At 44.9% G+C, this 23,346-nt stretch overlaps 1 protein-coding gene across 2 annotated transcripts in view; it reads left to right on the top strand.

The window, feature by feature from the left end:
* Positions 1-23,346, top strand: part of LRP6 (LDL receptor related protein 6) — a 146,220-nt gene that overhangs the window by 14,742 nt on the left and 108,132 nt on the right. For both annotated transcript variants that reach the window (XM_060254397.1, XM_060254398.1), the window contains exon 2: positions 9,575-9,968. In XM_060254397.1, the coding sequence (XP_060110380.1) occupies positions 9,575-9,968 (394 nt within the window). The remainder of the gene's footprint in view (positions 1-9,574; positions 9,969-23,346) is intronic.

The following is a 23,346-nucleotide window of genomic DNA, read 5'->3' on the forward strand; positions in this document are numbered from 1 at the left end:
GATTATTTGTTTAGTTGAACTGCTGCCTGCCAACTGATTTGTTAAATACTAACCAATTACTATTATTTCACACCCTTTCTTGCCTTTTGCAAATAAATATACTTTTTGGTTTTGGAATTTGGAAATGTCTGGTGCTTAGTTATTTTCTGACAGGATTCTAGTTTGTGCACCTGAGGTACTGGGTGAAAGTGACTGAAAAAATCATAGTGGTCACTTCCCTCAAGCTGACGGTCCCTTACAGTCCTTTATTTTTAAAAATGTATTTATTGCCATCAAGTCACAGCCTACATAATGGTGACCCCCATTGGGTTTTTAACGCAAGAGACGTCCAGAGATGATTTGCCATTGCCTACTTCCATGTAGCAACTTTGGACTTCCTTAGTGGTGTCCCATCCAAGTATTAACCAGGACTGATCCTGCATAGCTCCAAGATCTGATGAGATGGGGCTAGCCTGGGTTATCCAGGTCAGAGCATGTCTTTTGTATGGTTGTGAATTCAAGGTGTTAGAGCCTTGCCAGACCAGCACCAAGCCTTTAGTAGCTTACTTGCAGTTAATCTATGCATGGCTTCTGAATGGGATGTGTGTCTGGCGAGTTCGTTATCTGGAGGGAATTGCTTCTTGCCCTTTTCAGATGGCTAGAATAAAGTTGGGAGTATTGGCAAGGGAAGAATATTCTGGGATGCTGAAGGCATTCTGACACTTGGGAAGTTCCTTTTGGCAGTTTATCCATGCTGCCTACATGTTTTTCATTTTCATTTTATTCAATTTATATCCTGCCCTCCCCACCGAGGCGGCTCAGGGCGGCTCACAACATAAAATTCTAACAAGATTAATGAATATTAAAATACATTAAATAGTTTACAGCAGTTAAAACAATAAAACGATCTATCAATGTGCTATCCTACAACCTTCCTTTGGGGTTTTTCAGGTACCGGTCAGTTATATGCCAACCGGAAGAGGACTGTCTTACAGGCCCTGCGGAACTGCCCAAGGTCCCGCAGGGCCCTCACCTCTTCTGGTGGCTGGTTCCACCAGCAAGGGGCTGTCATCGAAAAGGCTGCGTCCCTGGTTGACTTCAGACGGGCCTCCTTCGGCCCGGGGATTGTTAGTAGATTTTGAGAACCAGATCTAAGCACTCTCTGGGGAACATGTGGGGAGAGATGGTCCCTAAAGTAGGCAGGTCCTAGGCCATATAGGGCTTTAAAGGTAATAACCAGCACCTTGTACCGAACCCAGTATATTATTGGCAGCCAGTGCAGTCCCTGGAGCCCCGGCTGAATGTGCTCCCACCCGGGGAGCCCTAATAACAGCTGGGCGGTGGCATTCTGCACTAGCTGCAACTTCCGGGTTCGGCACAGGGACAGCCCCATGTAGAGGGCATTACAATAGTCCAGCCTTGAGGTGACTGTTGCATGGATCACTGTTGCCAGATCGTCGTGTTCCAGGAAAGGGGCCAGCTGCCTTGCCCGCCTAAGATGAAAGAATGCGGACTTAAGCAGTGGCTGCTATTTGGGCCTCCATTGTCAGGGCAGGCTCCAATAGTACCCCCAAGCTCTTGACCCTGTGTGCCATTGTCAGTGGCACACCGTCAAAGGCTGGTAGGGGAATTTCCCTTCCCGGACCACATCGACCCAAGCAAAGGACCTCTGTCTTTGCTGGGTTTAGTTTCGATCTACTCAGCCTGAGCCATCTAGCCACGGCTTGTAACTCCGGGTCCAAATTTTCTGGGACACAATCAGGCTGGCCGCCCATGAGTAGATAGAGCTGGGTGTCATCAGCATATTGGTGACAACCCAACCCATACCTCTGGGCAATCTGGGTAAGGGGGCGCATGTAGATGTTGAACAACATCGGGGAAAGCATTGCCCCCTGAGGCACCTCGCAATCAAACATGTGCCTCCAGGACAGTTCACCCCAATCGCCACCCTTTGTCCCCGACCATCGAGGAAAGAGGAAAGCCATTGTAAGGCCAGCCCCTGAATCCCCGCGTCGGTGAGACGGCAAGTCAGCAACCGATGGTCGACCGTATCGAACGCTGCCGATAGGTCTAACAACATCAGTACCACCGAGCTGCCTCGGTCCAGATGCCGCTGAAGGTCATCCACCAGAGCAACCAGCACTGTCTTCGTCCTGTGACCCGGGCAAAAGCCGGACTGATGGGGATCAAGAACGGAAGCATCCTCCAGAAAACTCTGTAACTGCAACACCACTGCCCTCTCAATTAGTTTACCCAAAAAGGATAAATTTGAGACTGAATTTAGAGATGGGATGCTGAGGTATTTGCTAGAGTTTGCTGAGACTTTGGTCGCTTCTTCAAAAATGCTGCTACTTGTGGATTTTTTAAAACAATAAGAGTGGTGTTTTGTGTTTTTGCTGCTTTTGTGATTGGCATGAGCAGGTATCCCCAACGTTTTTGAGTCTAGGGATCCCTAACGTTTTTGAGCCTGTGGGTGCACTTTTGGAGTTCTGACATAATGTGATGGGTGCAGCTGCAAAAAGGCTGCTGTAGGAGGTAGAGGCAGCCACAAAACGGCTACCACAGTTTCCCTTAACTCAGGCAGTGAAAAGATTCTTGTGCAGTGATGGCAGTTTCTGCCAAAACAGCATTTTTAAAAAATCTGCACAGCTAATCTGTTCTCTAATGGTTAGAAGGCTTGCTGGACAGAAGACTCACCTGGCTCCACCCAGTTTCTGAAAACACTTGGAGGGTGTCAAGAAAGGTGCCCATGGGCAGCATGTAAGGGACCCCAATTTATAGTAACAAGGTTAAGGCCAACAAGGAATTGTATGGGAAGAATATATGAAAATCCTCTCCTACCTTCCTCCAGGTTTCTGCATGCTCTTGGGCTTAAGCAGGCTGATTTGCTCTCCCCCTTTTCATGATGCTCAGCTGCTTGCCACAGGCTGTACCTCATGGAGCATGCTCAGAATTTTGCAGGGCTGTGACGGAAAGCAATGGGTTAAGCATAAGCTGAAGACGCACAGGGCTGCGTCAGGTGACCTGAGGGTGGGGGCAAAGTGCTCTGAGCTCTCAGGGAGGGAAAAAAAAGTTAGTTTAGTGAGAGAAACTGCTGAGGCAGGAGTTCAGTCAGTTGGAGTCTGACAGAGTGGAGGCCTGTCAGAGAAGTCTGTCAGTGGGGACCTGACAGAGACTGAGAGGGTCAGTTAGTGCCGGCCAGAAGGGCTGAGAGGGCAGCTGATCCTGTGACGGAGACGGGGAAGTCTTCCAGAGACTGCCAGCTGGACCAAACCAGCCAAGAGGGCTGTGTGTGTGTGAGTCAGTTAAGACCAGAATGGTCACAGACACCAGGAAACTACTCTAAAGATCTAGTGAGGAGGTTGAGGGAGTGGATGTGGGTCTGAGACACCAAGAAGGGCTGAGAGGAGAGACTCCAGTCGAGGGGTGAGACTAGACACATCAATCCCAAGAGGCCAGACCTTGGCTAGAGGTGGAGAGTGAGTTAAAGGGAACGGTGAACTGTGTAACTGTGAGAGATCCAAGAAAGTAAAAGTGACTGTAAGCTTGAAACAACTGAACAAAGAATAAACCTGTGTAAATATCTCCCATATCCCCAGTTAAGACTTTTTGTTACAATAAATCTGTGGTTTAAGTTAAAGTTCTCGTGAGCCTATATATTTTGTGGGAAGAATAAACAAAGCTGCTGGGGTCCCATCAACAGAACAAGTAAAAATACCCCGAAGAGACGAAAATATAGAGATCCAGTGAGGCCGTGAGGTGGGCGCTGCTATAATTGGTGCCAGCGTCGGGATTTCGAAGAAAAACCCCAAAATAAGTGTCCCTGAGACACACAGAAAGTAGAGGGACACTGCAGTCAAGGAATTAAGACAGTTTTGTGGAAAATTCCTGTCAGAAATGGCTCCTCCTAAGAGAACTACCACAGCCACGGGGGATGGGCAGACACAAGAAGAGATTCCTGAGGAGAATCCTAGTCAGAGCATAGAGGCTATGAAAATACAATTGGAATTGGCCAGAATAGAATCAGAAAAAGAAATTCAGATGGCCAAGATTCAAGGAGAGAAAGAATTGCAGATGGCTAGGCTGGAATCAGAGAGAGAACAAAGAGAGAGAGAAATACAGATGGCTAGGCTGGAATCAGAAAGAGAGGACAGAGAACGCAGAGAGAGGGAAGCGGAAAGAGAGAGAGAACATGAGAAAGAAATGTACAGTTTGAAACTTCAGGAGATTCAGGGAAGGCCAGAGTTTCAACGTGATACTAGAAATGAGAGGCACCTCACAGTAGAACAAAAGAAATTCCCTAAGTACCAAAAAGGGGATGATGTAGAAGCTTTTTTGTTTAATTTTGAAAGAACCTGTAAAGATTTAAGGGTTGCTGATGAGGACAGAATGATTTATTTGAGACCTCAGATCTGTGGAGAGTTGAGTGAAATCTACTCTGAACTAAGGGATGAGGAAACTTCTGATTATCAATTGTACAAGGAAAGGGTCAGAGTCCGTTTTGGCTTAACAGCAGAGCAAAGCAGGAAAAAATTTAGAGAAATCAGAAGGAAGCCTGGAGAAACATACTCTCAACTAGGTTGTCGGTTAGACAGAGCCCTGAACAGATGGGTAGAAGGGAGTAAAGTTTCCACTTTAGAGGACCTGAAAAACTTAGTGGGCTTGGAACAGTTTTATAACCAAGTCCCCTCTCAGTATAGGTGGGTTCTGAGAGACAAGAAATTGAAGACAGTAGAAGAAGCAGCTATGATTCTAGATGAGATTGAATCAGATCTAGGGAGATCAATGTGGACTGCTCCAACTAAAAAACCCCGAGTCTGGAACTCTCCAGAGAAGTCTGGGGTGGGTAACAACAGCCCTGCAAAGCGGTCCAGTCCGCCTCCTTACAGAAAGACTCAGGCTGCTTGTTTCCAATGTGGGGGCATAGGGCACTATGCCAGGTTTTGCCCAGAAAAAGGAAAAAAGACCCCACCAGCTAAGACAGTTAAAATGGTACAAGTTCAACAGAAAGAAGTAGAAACAAACCCCTCACTTCCAGAGAACACACCACCAGAAAGACCCACTAGTGTTCTGAAAGTGTGGAAGGTACAGGAAAGCTTGGATGAGGAATATACTGAGACTGTGACAGTAAATGACAAGGAAGTCAAGGCTTATAGGGACACAGGGGCGCATGTTACCCTAATACAGCCAGAATTAGTAAAAAGTCATCAGTATTTGCCTGGGAAAACTTACACCATAAAAGGCATTAAAGGACCTACATTTGAAGTGGCCCTGGCAGAAGTTCCTATCAAGTATAGAGAGTTCCAAGGTGATTGGATTGTGGGAGTCCTGAGTGACATAGGAACATCGCTTTTATTGGGCAATGATTTGGCTTCTGAATTAAAGAGACAGCAAGCTAATCCTGTAAACATTGTTACAAGAAGCAGACCCCAGCCCCTGCCTGAGGTGTTGGTACAGCAACCAGCAGAAGAAGAGGAAACAATGTTGCAGACCATCCCTGCTGCAGAATTCCTCAGAGAGCAGCAACAAGATGACAGCCTGAAGGAACTATGGCAGAGAACTGGGGTGAGTGATAATGAGATCACAATTGAACACCCATGCCAATTTAAAGTGATAGACCAGAAACTATACCGGGTGGCCTTAAAAAGAAAACATAACATAGTATGGGAAAGAAAGAAGCAATTAGTCCTGCCAAGAAAGTATAGGATGCAAGTGTTGGATTTGGCTCATGCATCACCCATGGCCTCTCACCTTGGCATCAATAAGACAAGGGACCGAGTGCAAGAACGGTTCTTTTGGCCAAATATGGGCAAGGACATAAGGGCTTTTTGCAAATCGTGTCAGGCCTGCCAAATGGTGGGGAAAGCTCTAGACAAAACTAAGGGTCTATTACAGCCAGTCCCTATAGTCACAGAAGCCTTTGGGAAGATAGGAGTAGATATTGTTGGTCCTATCTCCAGAGTGACCAGAAGGGGAAACAAGTACATCCTGACCATCGTAGATTATGCCACCAAGTTTCCAGAAGCGGTTCCACTTAAGGATATTGAGGCAAAGACAGTGGCGGAAGCCCTATTGACTGTGTTTTCAAGATTGGGTTTTCCAAAAGAGATGGTGACTGATTTAGGCACCACATTTATGTCAAATGTGATGCAAGAATTGTTAAGAGCTTGTGGAATCCGGCATGTGACCACTACTGCATACCACCCACAAGCAAATGGGCTCAATGAAAGGTTTAATGGCACCCTGAACCATATGCTAAAGACTTACGCATACAAGCATCCCAACGATTGGGACCAGAGGTTGCAACACCTGCTCTTCGGGTACAGGGAGGTACCCCAAGAAAGTTCCGGGTTCAGTCCATTTGAACTGTTGTATGGAAGGCAAGCCAGAGGACCCCTTGATGTTCTGAAAGAGGCGTGGTCCGGGAACGAGGACATCCAGGAGGCAGATGTCATCTCTTACCTACACGAACTACAACAGCATCTGCAGGAGGTGAGGACGGCTGCTGCAGACAACATGAGAAGATCGCAACGACGGCAGAAGCAGTGGTACGACTCCAAGTCCAGAGACAGAGAGTTCAAGCCAGGAGACAGAGTGCTGGTGTTGAAGCCCAGGAAGAAGAACAAGTTAGATGTGGCCTGGGAGGGACCTTATACCATCGCCCATAAGGTCTCCAACGTGAACTATGTAGTGAACTTAAGTGAAGATGGGGAACAATGTAGAGTGTTCCATGTAAATATGTTAAAACCTTATTTTGACAGGGGTAATTTGGTTTTAGTTGCAAAGAAGGGAGTGAGTGAGGGAACTGAATTGTCGGGTTGGGGGAAAATATCCCAGGAAGAAACCATTAAGGAGGTTCAGTTCGCCCCTTCTCTTAATGGAGAACAGAGAGCCCAATTACAAACAATATTGGGAGGGTACAAAACAATCTTTTCAGATGTACCAGGGAAGACGAACTTAGCGTGTCATAAGATTGACACAGGGGATTCGAGGCCTGTAGCACTCCAACCATACAGAGTGACTGGCCCGAATGCCAAGTATGTACAGCAGGAGGTAGAAGAGATGTTACAACTGGGTTTAATTGTACCTTCAGAAAGTCCGTGGGCCTCACCTGTAGTCCTAGTACCCAAACCAGACAAAACTATGAGGTTTTGTGTGGACTACAGGAGATTGAATAAAATAACAGTACCGGATGTGTATCCAATGCCTCGCATAGACGAGTTAGTCGAGACAATAGGAGCTGCCAATTTTATTACCACCTTAGATTTGACAAAAGGTTATTGGCAGGTAGCTATGGATCCAAAAGATCAACAGAAAACAGCGTTTATAACCAAGGAGGGACTCTTTGAGTTTACTGTGTTACCATTTGGGTTAAGGAATGCTCCCTCCACATTCCAAAGAGTAATTGACAAGATGCTAGTGGGACTGAAAGAATTTGCACTTGCCTATATTGATGATATTGCCATTTTCAGTGCTACGTGGAAGGAACATTTGCAGCATGTGGCCATTGTATTACAGCGAGTGAAAGATGCGGGTCTCACCATCAAGGCATCTAAGTGTCAACTAGCCATGGCCGAGGTTAAGTATTTAGGGCATGTGCTAGGAGGGGGTAAGATCAAAGCAGATTGGGGAAAGGTGCAAGCCATACATGAGTGGCCTAGACCCCAAACCAAGAAACAAATTCGAGCGTTTTTGGGTGTAGTAGGATACTACAGGAGGTTTATACCTGAGTTTAGCACGATAGCAGCACCGCTATGTGAGTGCACGAAGAAGAAGAACCCTGATCCAGTAATCTGGAATGCAGAGTGTGAACAAGCGTATGAACATCTGAAAGTGGTTCTGACCACTGAGCCAGTGTTGAAAACTCCAGAGTTTTCAAAGGAGTTTACCCTCTTTACTGATGCATCTAATGTTGGGGTAGGTGCAACATTAAGTCAGCAAGGAGAGGAAGGACTGTATCATCCAGTTCTGTACTTAAGTAGAAAGTTATTGGACCGAGAGCAACACCTCTCAGTAATTGAAAAAGAGTGTTTAGCGATTGTGTGGGCAATAGGTAAATTGAAACCATACCTATGGGGAAGGAAGTTTACACTGTGTACAGATCATTCTCCCCTGAAATGGTTGAACCAGGTTAAAGATACGAACAGCAAACTGATAAGATGGAGTTTACAGCTCCAAGATTACAACTTTGACATTCAGCATATCCCTGGGAAGCAAAATGTGATAGCAGATGCACTATCAAGAAGAATGTAAAATTTTAAAAAGAAAAGTCTGTTTGTATAGTAATGTTAAAGAGTATTAGACTGTATAACTGAGGAAGAATGTATATAATTTTGAAGTTGGTATTATGACAAAAGTGTTATAACGTAGTGTAACCCAAGCAAGTGTGCCCTTGTCCCATTGCTCAGCAAAAGGCTGAGACCTTTCGCCTTGCGCAATGTCTCAAAAGGGGGAGGGACATGTGACGGAAAGCAATGGGTTAAGCATAAGCTGAAGACGCACAGGGCTGCGTCAGGTGACCTGAGGGTGGGGGCAAAGTGCTCTGAGCTCTCAGGGAGGGAAAAAAAAGTTAGTTTAGTGAGAGAAACTGCTGAGGCAGGAGTTCAGTCAGTTGGAGTCTGACAGAGTGGAGGCCTGTCAGAGAAGTCTGTCAGTGGGGACCTGACAGAGACTGAGAGGGTCAGTTAGTGCCGGCCAGAAGGGCTGAGAGGGCAGCTGATCCTGTGACGGAGACGGGGAAGTCTTCCAGAGACTGCCAGCTGGACCAAACCAGCCAAGAGGGCTGTGTGTGTGTGAGTCAGTTAAGACCAGAATGGTCACAGACACCAGGAAACTACTCTAAAGATCTAGTGAGGAGGTTGAGGGAGTGGATGTGGGTCTGAGACACCAAGAAGGGCTGAGAGGAGAGACTCCAGTCGAGGGGTGAGACTAGACACATCAATCCCAAGAGGCCAGACCTTGGCTAGAGGTGGAGAGTGAGTTAAAGGGAACGGTGAACTGTGTAACTGTGAGAGATCCAAGAAAGTAAAAGTGACTGTAAGCTTGAAACAACTGAACAAAGAATAAACCTGTGTAAATATCTCCCATATCCCCAGTTAAGACTTTTTGTTACAATAAATCTGTGGTTTAAGTTAAAGTTCTCGTGAGCCTATATATTTTGTGGGAAGAATAAACAAAGCTGCTGGGGTCCCATCAACAGAACAAGTAAAAATACCCCGAAGAGACGAAAATATAGAGATCCAGTGAGGCCGTGAGGTGGGCGCTGCTATAAGGGCATTGTGTTTCCTCTGGTTAATTTACCAAATCATTTTTTTTCTGAACACCGGGGAGTCCCCTGGGTACATCAAGAACCCCAGTTTATCTGTGGAGAACTCTTGGCTTTGCCACGTGCATTATCAAAATTGGGGTGGGCAGCCTCTTTACTTTTGTATGGATGGTGATTATCTGTTGAGATTTCTACCAATTTATTCGAAAAAGATATCTATAAGAGCTCTTCAGTATCCACAGATTATTAACTGGTTGGTCACTTACATGGTAATAACGTATGCTTGTTGTGATTTGTGCCCTGACTAAATGCTGCCTTCTTCTTTCAAAGCTTCTCCGCTGCTGCTGTATGCAAATCGGCGTGACCTGCGGTTGGTGGACGCCACACAGGGGAATGAGAATGCCACGATTGTGGTGGGTGGCTTGGAAGATGCAGCCGCAGTGGACTTCATCTTTGCCCATGGCTTGATATATTGGAGTGATGTAAGTGAAGAAGCCATTAAACGGACAGAATTCAACAAAACCGGGAGTGTGCAAAACGTGGTGGTTTCTGGGCTTTTATCTCCGGATGGTCTGGCTTGTGATTGGTTGGGTGAGAAACTGTACTGGACCGATTCTGAAACGAACCGGATAGAAGTTTCCAATTTAGATGGATCTTTACGGAAAGTTTTGTTTTGGCAAGAATTGGATCAACCCAGAGCAATCGCCTTAGATCCTGCAAGGGGGTAAGTGTCATCTATTAAAACTCTCTCTTTTTTTTTTGCATCTCCTCCCAGTTGTGTAGCTATTCCTAGGCAAAGGGTACAAGTCAAAACTGATTTCAGTCTCTGTTTTACTGCAGTCACGTTTCCAAGGCCACACTCTGGCAGCTTTTGCTATGTCGTGTTCTGGAAAGCCAATCAGTTTTGAGTGGGATGGTTCAAGCCGAGTGTTCTCACAGATAATACAGTTATTGCAGGTTTTCCCTTTCCTGCCAACCCTGTATAGCTAAGTGACTGGTGGAAAGTTGTTTCTGCTGTTGACCTCATCTGTACACTCTACTTAGTAAAATAGGCAAAACAGCTGATCTCTCCCAGTTCCCAGGGAGAAACATCAGATTTTATTTAGATCAGCGTTTAGCTTTTAGCAGAGAGAGACCTGAAAATTATCTTAAAGGTGGCATCATTTACAGTGTAGGCCATAAGACCTCAGAAACAGCTGATAGGTGGAAATACTTAATTATTTTAAGCCTAATTTTCCAGACTTGAAAATTTTTGGAAATTGTATGCCCGATTTTAAATTGGGCTGTAAATTTTGTTACATGGATGTTATGTGTTGTTTGTTGTTGTTATTTGATGGGTCTTTGACCGTATTAAACATTGATGGTGATGATGACTCACTTTTGGGTCCCAGCCCACAATTTGAGTACCAGTGCCTTAGACTACTGGGTTTTCAAACTGTTCCAGAAACCCTCGAGGCTTCTCAAAAGGTGTATAATAGGGATGGGCACAAAATGAAAAAACGGTGGTTCATTTTGTGGTTTGTTGGGTTACCCAGTTTGGTGGTTCGTTTTGTTTCGTATTTTTTTTTAATTTCCTGAACAATTTGTGGTTCGTTCCGTTTGGGAAAATGTGGAATGACCTCCAAGAGGGCTAGAAAGCACAGGTGTGCCCTGATGTGCCTGGTGCGATGACGTCACCTGGAGGTGACATTATCGTGTCAGGCACATTGCTGGGTGGCGAGATGCTCTGTCACTTCAGAAAAAAAAACCCTATGATAACCATAGAGATTCCCCCAAGTGATAGAATGTCCTACCTCCTCTGACGACATTAGGGGTCCCAAATCCCCCGCTAGGCCTGGAGACCCCCGATTTGGAGCCTCCTCCTCCCGCTGGCCATAAAAGGGAAAGCGGGGGGGGGGAGGGGGAGAACGGCAGCCCTTCCCACCCAGCCCCGATCGCAGCAGCCAGAGCTCTTCCGTTTTCTCAGGCTGCTTCCCGCCCCCAGTCAGCTGGCCGGTGAAGGGAGGGGAGCCCAGCCACGCCCCCAAAGGACCATGTGCCTTTGCACCTCTGGAGGTGAGTGAGTTCTGTCCCCTGCATCAGATTTCCCAGAAACGGAGGGGGGGGGAGGGAGGTGGAGAGGGAAACGTCTTCTCATAGGGTATAATGGGGAATTGATCTGGAGGTTTCGGGGGCTCTGGGGGAGCTGTTTTTTGAGGTAGAGGCACCAAATTTTCAATATAGTATCTAGTGCCTCTCCCCAAAGTATCCCCCAAATTTCAAAACGATTGGACCAGGGGGTCCAATTCTATGAGCCCCAAAAGAACGTGCCCTTATCCTTCATTATTTCCTATGGAAGGAAGACATTTAAAAAGGTGTGCTGTCCCTTTAAATGTGATGGCCAGAACTCTCTTGGAGTTCAATTATGCTTGTCACACTCTTGTTCCTGGCTCCGCCCCAATGTCTCCTGGCTCCACCCCCAAAGTCTCCTGGCTCCACCCCCAAAGTCCCCAGATATTTCTTGAATTGGACTTGGCAACCCTAGACGACATGCCCAGCATGATAACATCACTTCAAGGTACTGTCATCATCCAGGCATGTTGTGACATGTGAGGAGGATCCCCGGCTGATAACACAAACAAACCACCAAAAAACCAAGCCATTTTGTTTTTATTTTGTGTGCGGCACCATTTGCCGAAACAATTAGTAATGAACCGTGGATTGGCCATTTATAGCATAAATTGCAGTTTTTGCTTCGATTCGTGTCCATGCCTAGTGTATAAACTCTTGTCCTCAGATCCTCTGACACAAACATGTAGCATTTTTCTACAGCTGTTTTGAAAGGTTCCCTGAATGTACAAAATTCTGCAAAATTCCCCTCATTGGAAGCCAGTGTGTCTCTGTTTATTACATATGCTCATTTACTGCTCTAAGAAAGATCTTCTTTTTTGGGAAAAAAACACTAATATGGCTGTATAGAAATGGTCATGTGACTTCAATACTTACTATTCTCCATGTGGTATTAATTGCATTTCCCCAAAGGTACTGTGGGCTTCATTTGAGGAGAGGAGGCCTTCCTTACGTTTGGGTGCTCCTTCTCCCACAATCCTTGGAGGCAAGATAAGTAGGTCATCTTCTTGCTGTCATCTTCTTGAGGAGAGGATTCTGAGTACCCCCTGAGAGCCAGTTTGGTGTAGTGATTAAGTGATTAGCAATAGTTAGCTACTATCTTAGCATTACGGTGTTTTAATATTTTAGCAGTTTAAACCTAATTGCTTTTACTTTAATATTTTAGCAATGTATTTAACTTTGGAATTCACTTAACCCATTGTTCTGCATGTTTTCTGGACCATTCTTTATTTCTGTTTGACTACTCTTTTATGATATAGCATTTATCTTGTGTTGTGACAGCCAGTGGCCACATACAATAAATCTGTTGCTGTAAAAAGATTTAAGTGCACAGACTCTAATCTGGGAGAACCGGGTTTGATTCCCCATCCTTCACATGCAGATGTTGATGTGACCTTGGGTCAGTCACAGTTCTCTTAGAGCTGTCGTCTCAAGAGCAGTTCTCTGAAAGCTCTCTCGGCCCCACCTACCTCACAGGGTGCCTGTTGCGGGGAGAGGAAGGGAAAGGAGATTGTAAGACACTCTGAAACTCCAAGTGAAGCTGCTCTGAGTAAATCCAGCTCTTCTTCCTTCTTCAGGTCTTTTAATTTATTATTTATTTATTTATGTTTATTTCTATCCCCTATTGGTCTCAGGGCGGCTGACAACACTTAAAATAGATAATGTTAAAATAGATACAACAGAATCATCAAAAATCATTTTGTACACATACAATTACGTTTTTCTGTCTCCTTTACACACGCAGGACTTAGAAGAGCTCTGATTGCCTTTTAGCCTTTTTTCTGCCTCCAAATTCCTCTTTAGGTCATCTTTTCTCTCATGCGCCTTACTTTGTGTTTTTCTTCTCAGTTGCTGTAACTGGAAAGGAGAGAAAGGGGGTGGGGCACTTTTCGTTTGTCCTCCCATCTCCACTTCTGTTCTCAAAATAAACCCCTGGGGCTATGTCTTTTGCATTTGAAATGGCAGGCATATTAGCAGATGATTTAGGGGTCATCATACTGGACAACAGAGGGCTGCAGACGCAAAGGTGTAAATTCGCTGCTCCCAATGACAACAAGAGAGCAAACAAAAGAGGGTCAAGCTGGAACCAAAAGCAATTCAGCCTGCTGTGAGATCTTTGGCGCCAAAATCCCTGCGTCTTCTTGCAGCAGCTGGCAAGCGGTCTGCCTCAGCTGCCACTTCCCTTGCAGCACAAATGCAAACTATTCAAGAGGTGGAACAGAGTTTGAGTCCAGTGGCACCTTTAAGACCAAGGAAGTTTAATTCTGGGTATCGACTTTCGTGCGCATGCACACTTCTTCAGATATATTAACACAGACTTCCTCAAACCTTACATATAGGTGGGGGGAGTGAGTTGCCAGGAAGGATTAAGAGTCAAGATGCATAAATTACTGGGTGATTTGGGAGATAATTTGGGTGATAAGTGCAACTGAGATTGGATTAAAGCTGCTGGTATGACCTGTGAATAACAACAGATGAGCATACAAATACAACAGTTAACAAACAGATGTTAGAAGGTTTGAGTCCAGTGGCAGAATTGCCCTTATTGGTCTTAAAGGTAGATCCAGGTGGGCAGCTGTGTTGGTCTGAAGCAGTAGAACAAAGTATGAGTCAAGTTGCACCTTTAAGACCAACAAAGATTTGTTCAGAATGTAAGCTTTCGTGTTCTCTAAGCACACTTCATCTGACGAGGAACCAGGTACAGTGAGCAGAGCTACATATAGCTGGTAGGCAGTGGTTTAGAATGCAAAATGGTACATTCTAAACCACTGCCTATCAGCTATATGTAGCTCTGCTCACTGTACCTGGTTCCTCGTTGGATGAAGTGTGCTTAGAGCACACGAAAGCTTATCTTCTGAACAAATCTTCGTTGGTCTTAAAGGTGCCATTTGACTCCTGTTTTGGTCTTAAAGGTGCCACTGGACTCAGACTTTGTTCCGTTGCTTCAGACCAACATGGCTACCTGCCTGAATCTGTGATCAAGAGGTGGAGAGCGCACAGCTCAATTCTGCTTCCCTAGGCCCCTCACGAGGAAGTGGAGATGCCTTTGTTGCTGCTGTGGGTTTTTCATCAGTGACTGACCAACTTCTTTAATAATTAGGTAGTCAGAAGAGAGCAGTCTCAGGGCAGAAGAGACATGGCTCTTTAGATGCCCCCTCCCCATCATTGGCCTTCAGCTCACCTAAAAGGCAAGGGAGATGGCCAGGGAGTGTCTTACGGGCCAGATTCAGATCACCAAAAAAATCTTCTTGGCCTACTAAATGCAGCACAAAAAATCTCTCCTCTCCCATCCTCCTGGGCTGCATCCCCAAGGTCTCCCCATCTGGAGGAGGAGATTTATAACGCTGCTTCTGAGCACTTAGAGTCTGGGTTAAAAGAGTCTGGGAAGGGGAAATATCAGATGAAGACCCTCCTCAGACTTTTCTTAAGATGAGTTGCCGCCATTACTGTACAGCAGGGGTCTCCACCCCCGGTCCATGGACCGGTCCTCATCCGTGATCTGTTAGCAACTGGGCTGTGAGTTGTAGAATTATTTCATTATATATTACAATGTAGTAATAATAATAATAAGACGATGACATTGAATTTATATCCTGCCCTCCCCGCCAAATCTCAGAGCAGCTCACAATCTCCTTTATCTTCCTCCCCCACAACAGACACCCTGTGTGGTGAGTGGGGCTGAGAGAACTCTCCCAGAAGCTGCCCTTTCAAGGACAACTCTATGAGTGCTATGGCAGACCCAGGGCCATTCCAGCAGCTGCAAGTGGAAGAGTGGGGAATCAAACCCAGTTTTCCCAGATAAGAGTCCGTGCACTTAACCTTACACCAAAATAAAGTGCGCAATTGTATCATCCCTAAACCATCCCCACCCCTACCCCCGGTCCATGGAAAAATTGCCTTCCACAGAACCGGTCCCTGGTGCCAAAAAGGTTGGGGACCACTGCTGTACAGGGCCCTAAAGATTCTGCAGCTCCTCATTCCTCTTCATGGGAGATTCAGAGCCTGAGGACTGGGCCACAGATATGTTCAGTATGCCTCAAATCTTGGGTTCTGTCTTTCCATTTCCTTGTTTCCCCCCCCCCCCTAAAAGAGTCAAGGAGGAATGGACTGAAAAAGTGAGGCAGAGCTCATGAATTGATGGCACCCTGTACCATTAGAGCTTCAGCTCCTACCTCCCTCATGGCTATGAGCTCTATCATGCAGCTTTGCAAACTCCTGAGGGAAACTCTGGCTTATCACGGAAGCTCAGTGCTACCGCTGTAGCCTTCATGTCTGATGCCAGTTTTAATTCAATAAAAATTTCCTCAAAGGCTATGGCCCCCACTGTGATGGCAAGGAGGTGGCAAAGCTAAAAGAGTGCAGGAAATCTTGTCATTACCTCAGGATCAATGAACCTAATATTTCTGACCCAGCTCCTGGGTTCCAGGATTGGAGTCATTGCCACAGTCCCATGGGCTTGAGTGGGCTCCAGGGACCTTCAGTGATTCTTACTTCTTCACCAGTGGTCACTTGTCCTCAGGCTGCTCTTGAGGTTGAGAGTCAATGCATCCACAGTTAAGGAATTCCCTTGTTGGTGAACTGTCTTTTCACATCTAATAAAAGGAAAAGAGATCCATCTAGAGATGGGCCTATTGATTACCACAAATGTTAACATTTTGGGATGGGGAGTCCACTGCTCTCTGGGCCAGGTCCAAGGAACATGGCTGGTCTTGGAACAGACCATGAGCATTAAATTCCTGGAACTCAGGATGATTTTCCTGGTGCTAAAATTCTCCCTGAAAACATCTTGGCACCTTCATGTTTGTGGTCAAACAGACTACACCATGGCCAAGGCCCATGTCAATTGCCAGGGAGGCACATGACCCTGGAAGCTTCAACAGGAAGCAGCCTTGATAATGAAGTGGTCCTTTTCCTTTTGTTTGTTAGCTTCTTTGACCAATGGGCTTAAGCTGAAGATAAAACAAGACAGTAAATGGAAAACAAATTACAAATAATTTAAAACCAAAATAGACTAATAACAAGAGGGAAAACCAATAATCATAATCACAAAACATAATTAAATAATCTGAAAGACTACCTAATATTAATATAAAATTCCGTAAAATTCATCTCCAGTATCCAAGCTGATTGGCTCAGCCAGATTCGCTTGGACTAAAAGGTGCAGTCCCTGTCCCAGGCACTATTCAAGTGACTCATTGGTTCACTCAGCTTTATGTAGATCTCTCCACCTCTCCCCTCAGCAAGAAGACCACAAGTGGAAAAGACAGATGTGCTCTGCTCCATGTGGCTGGCTGGTCTGCTATATACCTTTTCTCTGATCCCAATGATCTCCAAAGCTCTGAACAAACTGACGTGGGAGAGAGCAGAAGTGATCTTCCTGGCTCCATGTTTGTTTTCAGACCTGATTGCATTGTCAGTCCAACTTCCCTGGATGCTTCCAATTCTTCCAGGTAGTCTTTCTGGATACTTACCAGGGCCTTAGAACCAGGAGTCATTTTGTAGAAAAATAGGTGGTGGAGCTCATCCAGGGATTGTTATGCAACTGCACCTATTATTCAATGGACAAGGAGGTGGAACTCTCAGAAGGAGGAGTTGGAACTCTCGGAAAGGTTCAGGAGCTGTGCTCCTGTGAGCTCCCACTGAATCCAAGGCCTGCTTAGAACTAACATGTTGTGTAGACAGGCAGCAGCTCTAGCCTCAGTTCTGCTTCCAGTTGAGGGCAGTCCTCTCTCAAACCACCAAGCCGTCAAGCATTTCCTCAGAGAAGCTGCACTCTTCAGCCTACCAGTAGTTCACTGATTTTCTCCTTGGAAACTTCATGTGGTCTCCGAGCACTTACAAAATCTTCATTTGAGCCACTGCAAGATGTATCACTCAGGTTCCTCACATTTAAGATGCCAGTTTCTACAGCCATCACCTCTGCCAGATGAGTTTCAGAATTGGGAACTCTATAGTGAAAGGCTTCTGCATTCTCCAGAAAGGTGTGGTGGTTCTGTGTCTGGATCCTTTGCTTATCCCAAAGGTGAATGCTGTGTTTCACAGGTCTCAGGAGGTGTAGCTCCTATCCTAATCCAACATACCTCAAGAATTGGCATACCTTGGATGTGCAAAAAGCCTTTATGTATTTAGATGCAGCATATGTCTTCTAACAGGAGATCAGATAGTCTGTTAGCCAAAGGCAAGAAGATATCTAAAGCATCTTTCAGTAGGTGGCGGAAAGAATGCACTATTTTGACCTATTCCTCTCAAGAGCTTAAACCTCTGGAAGGAATCACAGCCCACTCAAACTGGAGTGCAGCCATCACAGCCATCTTTCAATCCCCAACACATCAATTTTGGAGATACATAGAGCAGCCCCCTGGGCAGCTGAATCTGCCTTCATAGGCCATTACAAAATGGATTCATATACAGCAGCTGATGCAGCCTTTGGGTGGCAACTGCTTCAACAAGTGGTATGAGAGGAACTGAGACACAGGGCTGCCCTCTTGTCTCAGGAAAAGCTTTGTAATATCCCAGGCTCCTCCTCTCCTCAAATGTGAAAGGAACTTTGGACTTAACCTTGAAGGTTTCTTCTATTTGAGGTAGAGGAGGACATCCTGGACCCACCCTGATATAGGGGAATCTGATTGCTTTGTGGATAATAGCCCTTTTTTCTCAGTTATCTTAAACTGATTTCCACTGTTAATAGTTGAATGTTAGTTCTTCTTTGAAGTGGGGTTGGCTCTCTGGCCTCATACCATTAGTTAGGTCCTGTTGGCAACAACAATGATGGCTCACTTCATGGTTTTCTATGGAAAGGTCTGGAAACCTCTGAGCTGGAGATACTCCACTCCTCAGGGCAGGAAGAAAATGACCTAATATCTTGTCTCCAGGGCTTGTGGAAGAAGGAGTACTCAAACATCAGGATGTCTTCCTCTACCTCAGGTAGAAGCAACCTTCATTATAAATCCAAAGTTCTTTTTAGGTGTTGCCAGCAGCTCATTAGTGCCATTCCCTGGGTGTTCCCCTTTCTTTCCCCCCAGTAGTTGTATTTTCACCTTGTTGGCAGTTTGACATAGAAGAGTTCTGGCCATTGAAATACAAACCAGTTAAATCCCCCAAAGATCTGTTGCTGTGCATGTATAGATGCTGACCAAGTTTTGTGAACTTTGTTTTGGAGAGTCACAATTAGGGATGTGCACTTGGAAAAAAAATGGTATTGTTTGGTTCAGATTTTGGGAGGGGCATAAAGACTAGTGTGCTGGGTGATTCAGATCTGCCAATATTCTTTTGCTATTTAGGTTCAGGTTTTTTAGTTTTGAGATTTTTCAGATACATTATTTCCTATGATGAATATTTCCAGAGGGCTGGAGTGGCTGTTTTTCAAGCAAATGACACAGCTTTACTGGTTCCAGATTGATTACCAAATCAATTTCAAGTATCTAATATTTACTTTCAAAGCCCTAAATGGTCTGGAACAATCATATGTACAGGTCCGCCTTTTTCTATATGCCCCTCAGAGAGCATTATGCTTAACTGGTACCAACTTGATGGTAGTCCTGGTCTCAAAATGGTCCAGCTGTCCTCTATCAGGGCCTTTTTGGTCCTGGCCTCACCTTATGGAGCTCTCTCCCTAGTGAGATCTGGACCCTGTAGGATTTGGCTCAGTTCTGCAGGGGTTGTAAGACAGATGTTCCGTCTGGCATATGGCTGATGACAGCAACGGTTGTGGAAATCAGTGGCCTCCCAGATTTCCTCCCTCCTTTTATATTTTCCTCTTTCCAGTTTAAGACCTCCTTCTGAGTAGAATATGAATTGTTTATCAACCACCCCAGCTAATTGAGAGATAGACATATGATGGCATCTGATTGAACTGTGTGTTATATGTATTTTATTATTATTTTATGTATATTCAGGGCTTTTTTGTAGAACAAAGCCCTGCAAGAACTCATTTGCATTTTAGGCCACACCCCCTGATACCAAGCCAGCTGGAATTGTGTTCCTGTGTGTTCTTGCTCAAAAAAAGTGCTGTGTATATTATATGTTGTATGCTGCCCTGAGTCCTACTTGCAGGAAATGGAGTGGGATAGAAATTAAATAAACTCAACTAAAATTTCAGGCAACTATGGTGCCTGTCAACCAAAGGAGCCCTTTCCCCAAGTTTCAAGTATAGCGGGATGGCCAATGGTAGCTCTCCAGATGTTTTTTGCCTACAACTCGCATCACCCCAGCCAGCATGGCCAATGGCTGGGGCTGATGGGAGTTGTAGGCAAAAAAGCATCTGGAGAGCTACTGTTGGTCACCCCTGAAGTATAGCATCAAAGGACCAATTCTATGGGCCTCTGAGCAAGGTGCCCCCAGCCATCCTACTTGTCTCCACAGTTTCCTGGGACTGGGGGGAGGATATTCTATGCTTTCTCCAGGGCAAAGAAGCTGATAGGCAGACACACAAGAACAAGCAACCACTGGCTAAATACTCCACAAACAGAAACAGCAATCCCTGTAGAGCCAATGTCAAGCCAGAGAATCTAAGCCAAACCAACCTGGCAAGCCAAAACCAAGACCAGGCAAGATGACACCAACTCCGACACACTGTACAATTGAAGAAAAACCATCTTAGGAACCTTAAAATGCTGGCCTTGAATACTTCCATCGTTTTTCAGGGCCACTTACCAGTACGCTAGACAAGCAAATATACCCTAAAAAATACTGATACATTTTTTAATTTATGCAAAAATGCACATCACTGTTAATGGCTACATATCTTAGACACAAGTGCCGACACCCGGATCCTAAATGTATTATTGAAGCTGTATTTTGTGAGACTTGTTTTGAATTAAAGATAGAGAGGATTTCATGACCTGTGTTGCCATTTTGATTTTATCCTTAATGTATATGTTTTGATGCTGTAGTAAGGATAAATATTTGTTGGTGAATTGTAGAAATGCATGCAATCCCTACTAGAATGTGCTAACATTTATATGTGGTGTTCTTAAACTGTTTCACAGAACAAGTGTTTGCTGGTAATATGCAGCCCCCTTCAGTGTGGTTCTATTTTGTAGTTGTGGTTTGAGGGCATCTGCTCCTTCCATTGTTGACTTAGGGAGGTGAAAGCTGGTTTTCTATCCAGTTGCCCATCCATTTAATTTTCTTTACATTTTTTGTGCATGCGTATGTGCTGTGTTTGCCTGTGCCACTGGTGGGAGAAATTCTGGCTTCTGCTGCAGCACTCCTGTGTCTGGCTTGGACCTCATTCCTTTCAAGAGGTCAGGTCTGGCTTCCTCATTTACTCTATATCTAGCAGTATAGGAAGATGTGTAGTCCATGGCTATGCTATTCTACTGCCTGGGTTTTGAGTTCTCTGCCATAGATTCACCAATCATCCCTGGTCCTGAAAAACATCAGCCTTATTGTTTTCTGCCTCTAAAATGGCAGAAGTTTAGAAGACAATTTTTATACTGCCAGTTCCATAATATGCTGTTCATATATGATGTGACATATAGTTTGCACGTGGTGAGTTAATCTGTGCAAGACACTTTTTTGGTCTTACTGTGTGCTTGTGAAACTATAGTTTGGATTGTCTGATGCTGCTGCCATTGTGTATAAATAGAATGTTTTTAAAGCAGGGAGTTAATTTTTTTATTTTTTGGTATTTTTGTATTTTTATGTTTGAGTGTGCATAAGAAGGGACTTCAGAAGCAAGGAATACTGTCTCTTCTATGAACTCTGCTCTTTTTGCTGCCTGACTGTGCTCACTGACTACCTCACCCAGGTGCCAAACTTTTTGTCTTTAGAAGTTAGTATCCTTTTGTAACAGAGCAGAAATGTTTTATGGGGTCCCAAACCTGCAAACTCTGCTGGTTCTTTGGCCTTTTTTTTGCAGATGCACATAAATGGAATCCTGAATGGGTATCTAGGCAGGTATCATGTAGATAAAGATAAACTTCTGAAGCTCTTAATCATTACTTCATAACTGGCATAACTGTGTGCAATGAAAAGAGCAGTCCACGAGGAGCAGTAGGTCATTTCCTAGCATTGCCCATCCCTGTGACCTCTGCAGTCAGGTACTGATTCAGGACAGTGACCACTGCATGGGGGTGGGAATTAGTTAAAGTAATATAGAGCCAGGCATATCAGCATTTTGATGGCTCTCAGCCCCGTAGTTCCACATGATTTCGTTCAGTAGACGAATGTAACATGGGTGACCCCACAATTCAGAGGTCCTGATGTCAATATCTGTGATGTCACAAAATGATATCATCCACAGTATTGAAAGGTGCCAACAAATGAGTGCTATATAATCATATAACAACTGTGGCCTCTTGCTCTCTCCGTAGGGTAACTAGATCTCTTCTTAGAACAAAATTTAAGTCCAGTGGCACTTTCCAAGACCTACGAAGTTAATTCTGGGCATAATTTTTTTTTTTCAGATACATTGAAATGGTTTTCCTCAAGCCTTACATATAGGTGGGAGGGGGAGTTAGTTGCTGGGAAGGGCTAGTTAGTCAAGGTGCATAAGTGACTGCTTTAATCCAATCTAAGCTATACTTATCACCCAGATACTTATGCATCTTGACTCTAACTAGCCCTTTCTGGAAACTATACCCCCCACCTATATATAAGGCTTGAGGAAGTCTTGTTTCAGTGTATCTGAAGAAGTGTGCATGCACACGAAAGCTTATACCCAGAATTAAACCGTGGTGCCACTGAACTCAAAATTTGCTCTAATGCTGCAGATTAACATGGCTACCCACCTGAATCTAGATTGCTTCTTGTCAGGTTTGCAGGGCCGGCATGTGGGAGCAGGCAAGGAAGGCAGCCGTCTGGGGCGCCACCTCACTGCGGGGGTGGAGGCAGGCACCCCCTCCCCACTCACGCTGACCCTTTCACTCCACATCATCCTTTCTTCACTCCGAGCAATCTGAGCAAAGAAAGGACGATGTGGTGCATGTCTGGCTCCCTCTGAAGTGGGATAGGGCTGGGCAAGGGGTGGGCCAAGCCGGAAGTGATGATGTCACTTCTGTGTGCATGCACACGAAAACTTATACCCAGAATTAAACTGTGGTGCTGCTGAACTCAAAATTTGTTCTAATGCTTCAGATTAACATGGCTACCCACCTGAATCGAGATAGCTTCTTGTCAGGTTTGCAGGGCTGGGCAAGGGGCGGTCCTGCAAATACAGCCCCTTGGAGGGGTAGGGGAGTGGGGTTCTGTCTGGCACGGCAGAACCCCTAGTGCCAGGGCTGCTGGTTTGTGTTCATTTTCCACATCAAAAATGTGATATAGATAGATAGATAGATAGATAGATGTGTATATATATGTAATATATATATTTAGAGACCAATGGTAGAATACTTCAGCCTCCCAGGGCATTTATTGCGGATCTAAAAGTCACAATTCTCCCAACGAAGAACTTTAGGGGAGTCTCCCATGTGAAATTGCTGGATTAGAATTTATTACAAAGCTCAATACCAGCTTCCTCCCGGGACATAACAGAGGCCTAGGATTTCTGTCTTAAATATCTGTCTTAAATAGTTAAATATCTTGTTTAAACCTGTGATTCCCTAGCTTTTTACAGGTGTTAGCTACTTTTACTGAAATCATGTACTCTGTACTTTCTTTAGGATTTGAGCTCTACCTAACAATTTTCACCATGCAGTTCTGTTTAAGTGTGTATTTCTCCTACTTGGCAAGTTCACCCTCACTCACTTGGAATGGATTTTTTATTGGTTCTTGCCTTATCTGCACCCCATGAGCAGTTGGGGCCTTGACCTCTTTCGTCAACCATTGTATGTAACAACAATATCTGTTCCAGGGACTTTCACCTGAACAGTTTGCAACAGGTCTTATTTGGTCTTTAAGGTGCACAAGTTTCCTAATGTATACCCAATGAGGAAGATGTATCCATATCCATCTGCAGACCAAGATCAGCCACTATTACAACTTCTGTGCTTTGTGGGTTCTTTGTGTGCTGAATATTCGGACACAGAACTGCAGTTCATATCCATTTTAAC

The sequence above is a fragment of the Heteronotia binoei genome, chromosome 14 (assembly GCF_032191835.1).
Source record: "Heteronotia binoei isolate CCM8104 ecotype False Entrance Well chromosome 14, APGP_CSIRO_Hbin_v1, whole genome shotgun sequence".
Classification (NCBI taxonomy): Eukaryota; Metazoa; Chordata; class Lepidosauria; order Squamata; family Gekkonidae; genus Heteronotia; species Heteronotia binoei.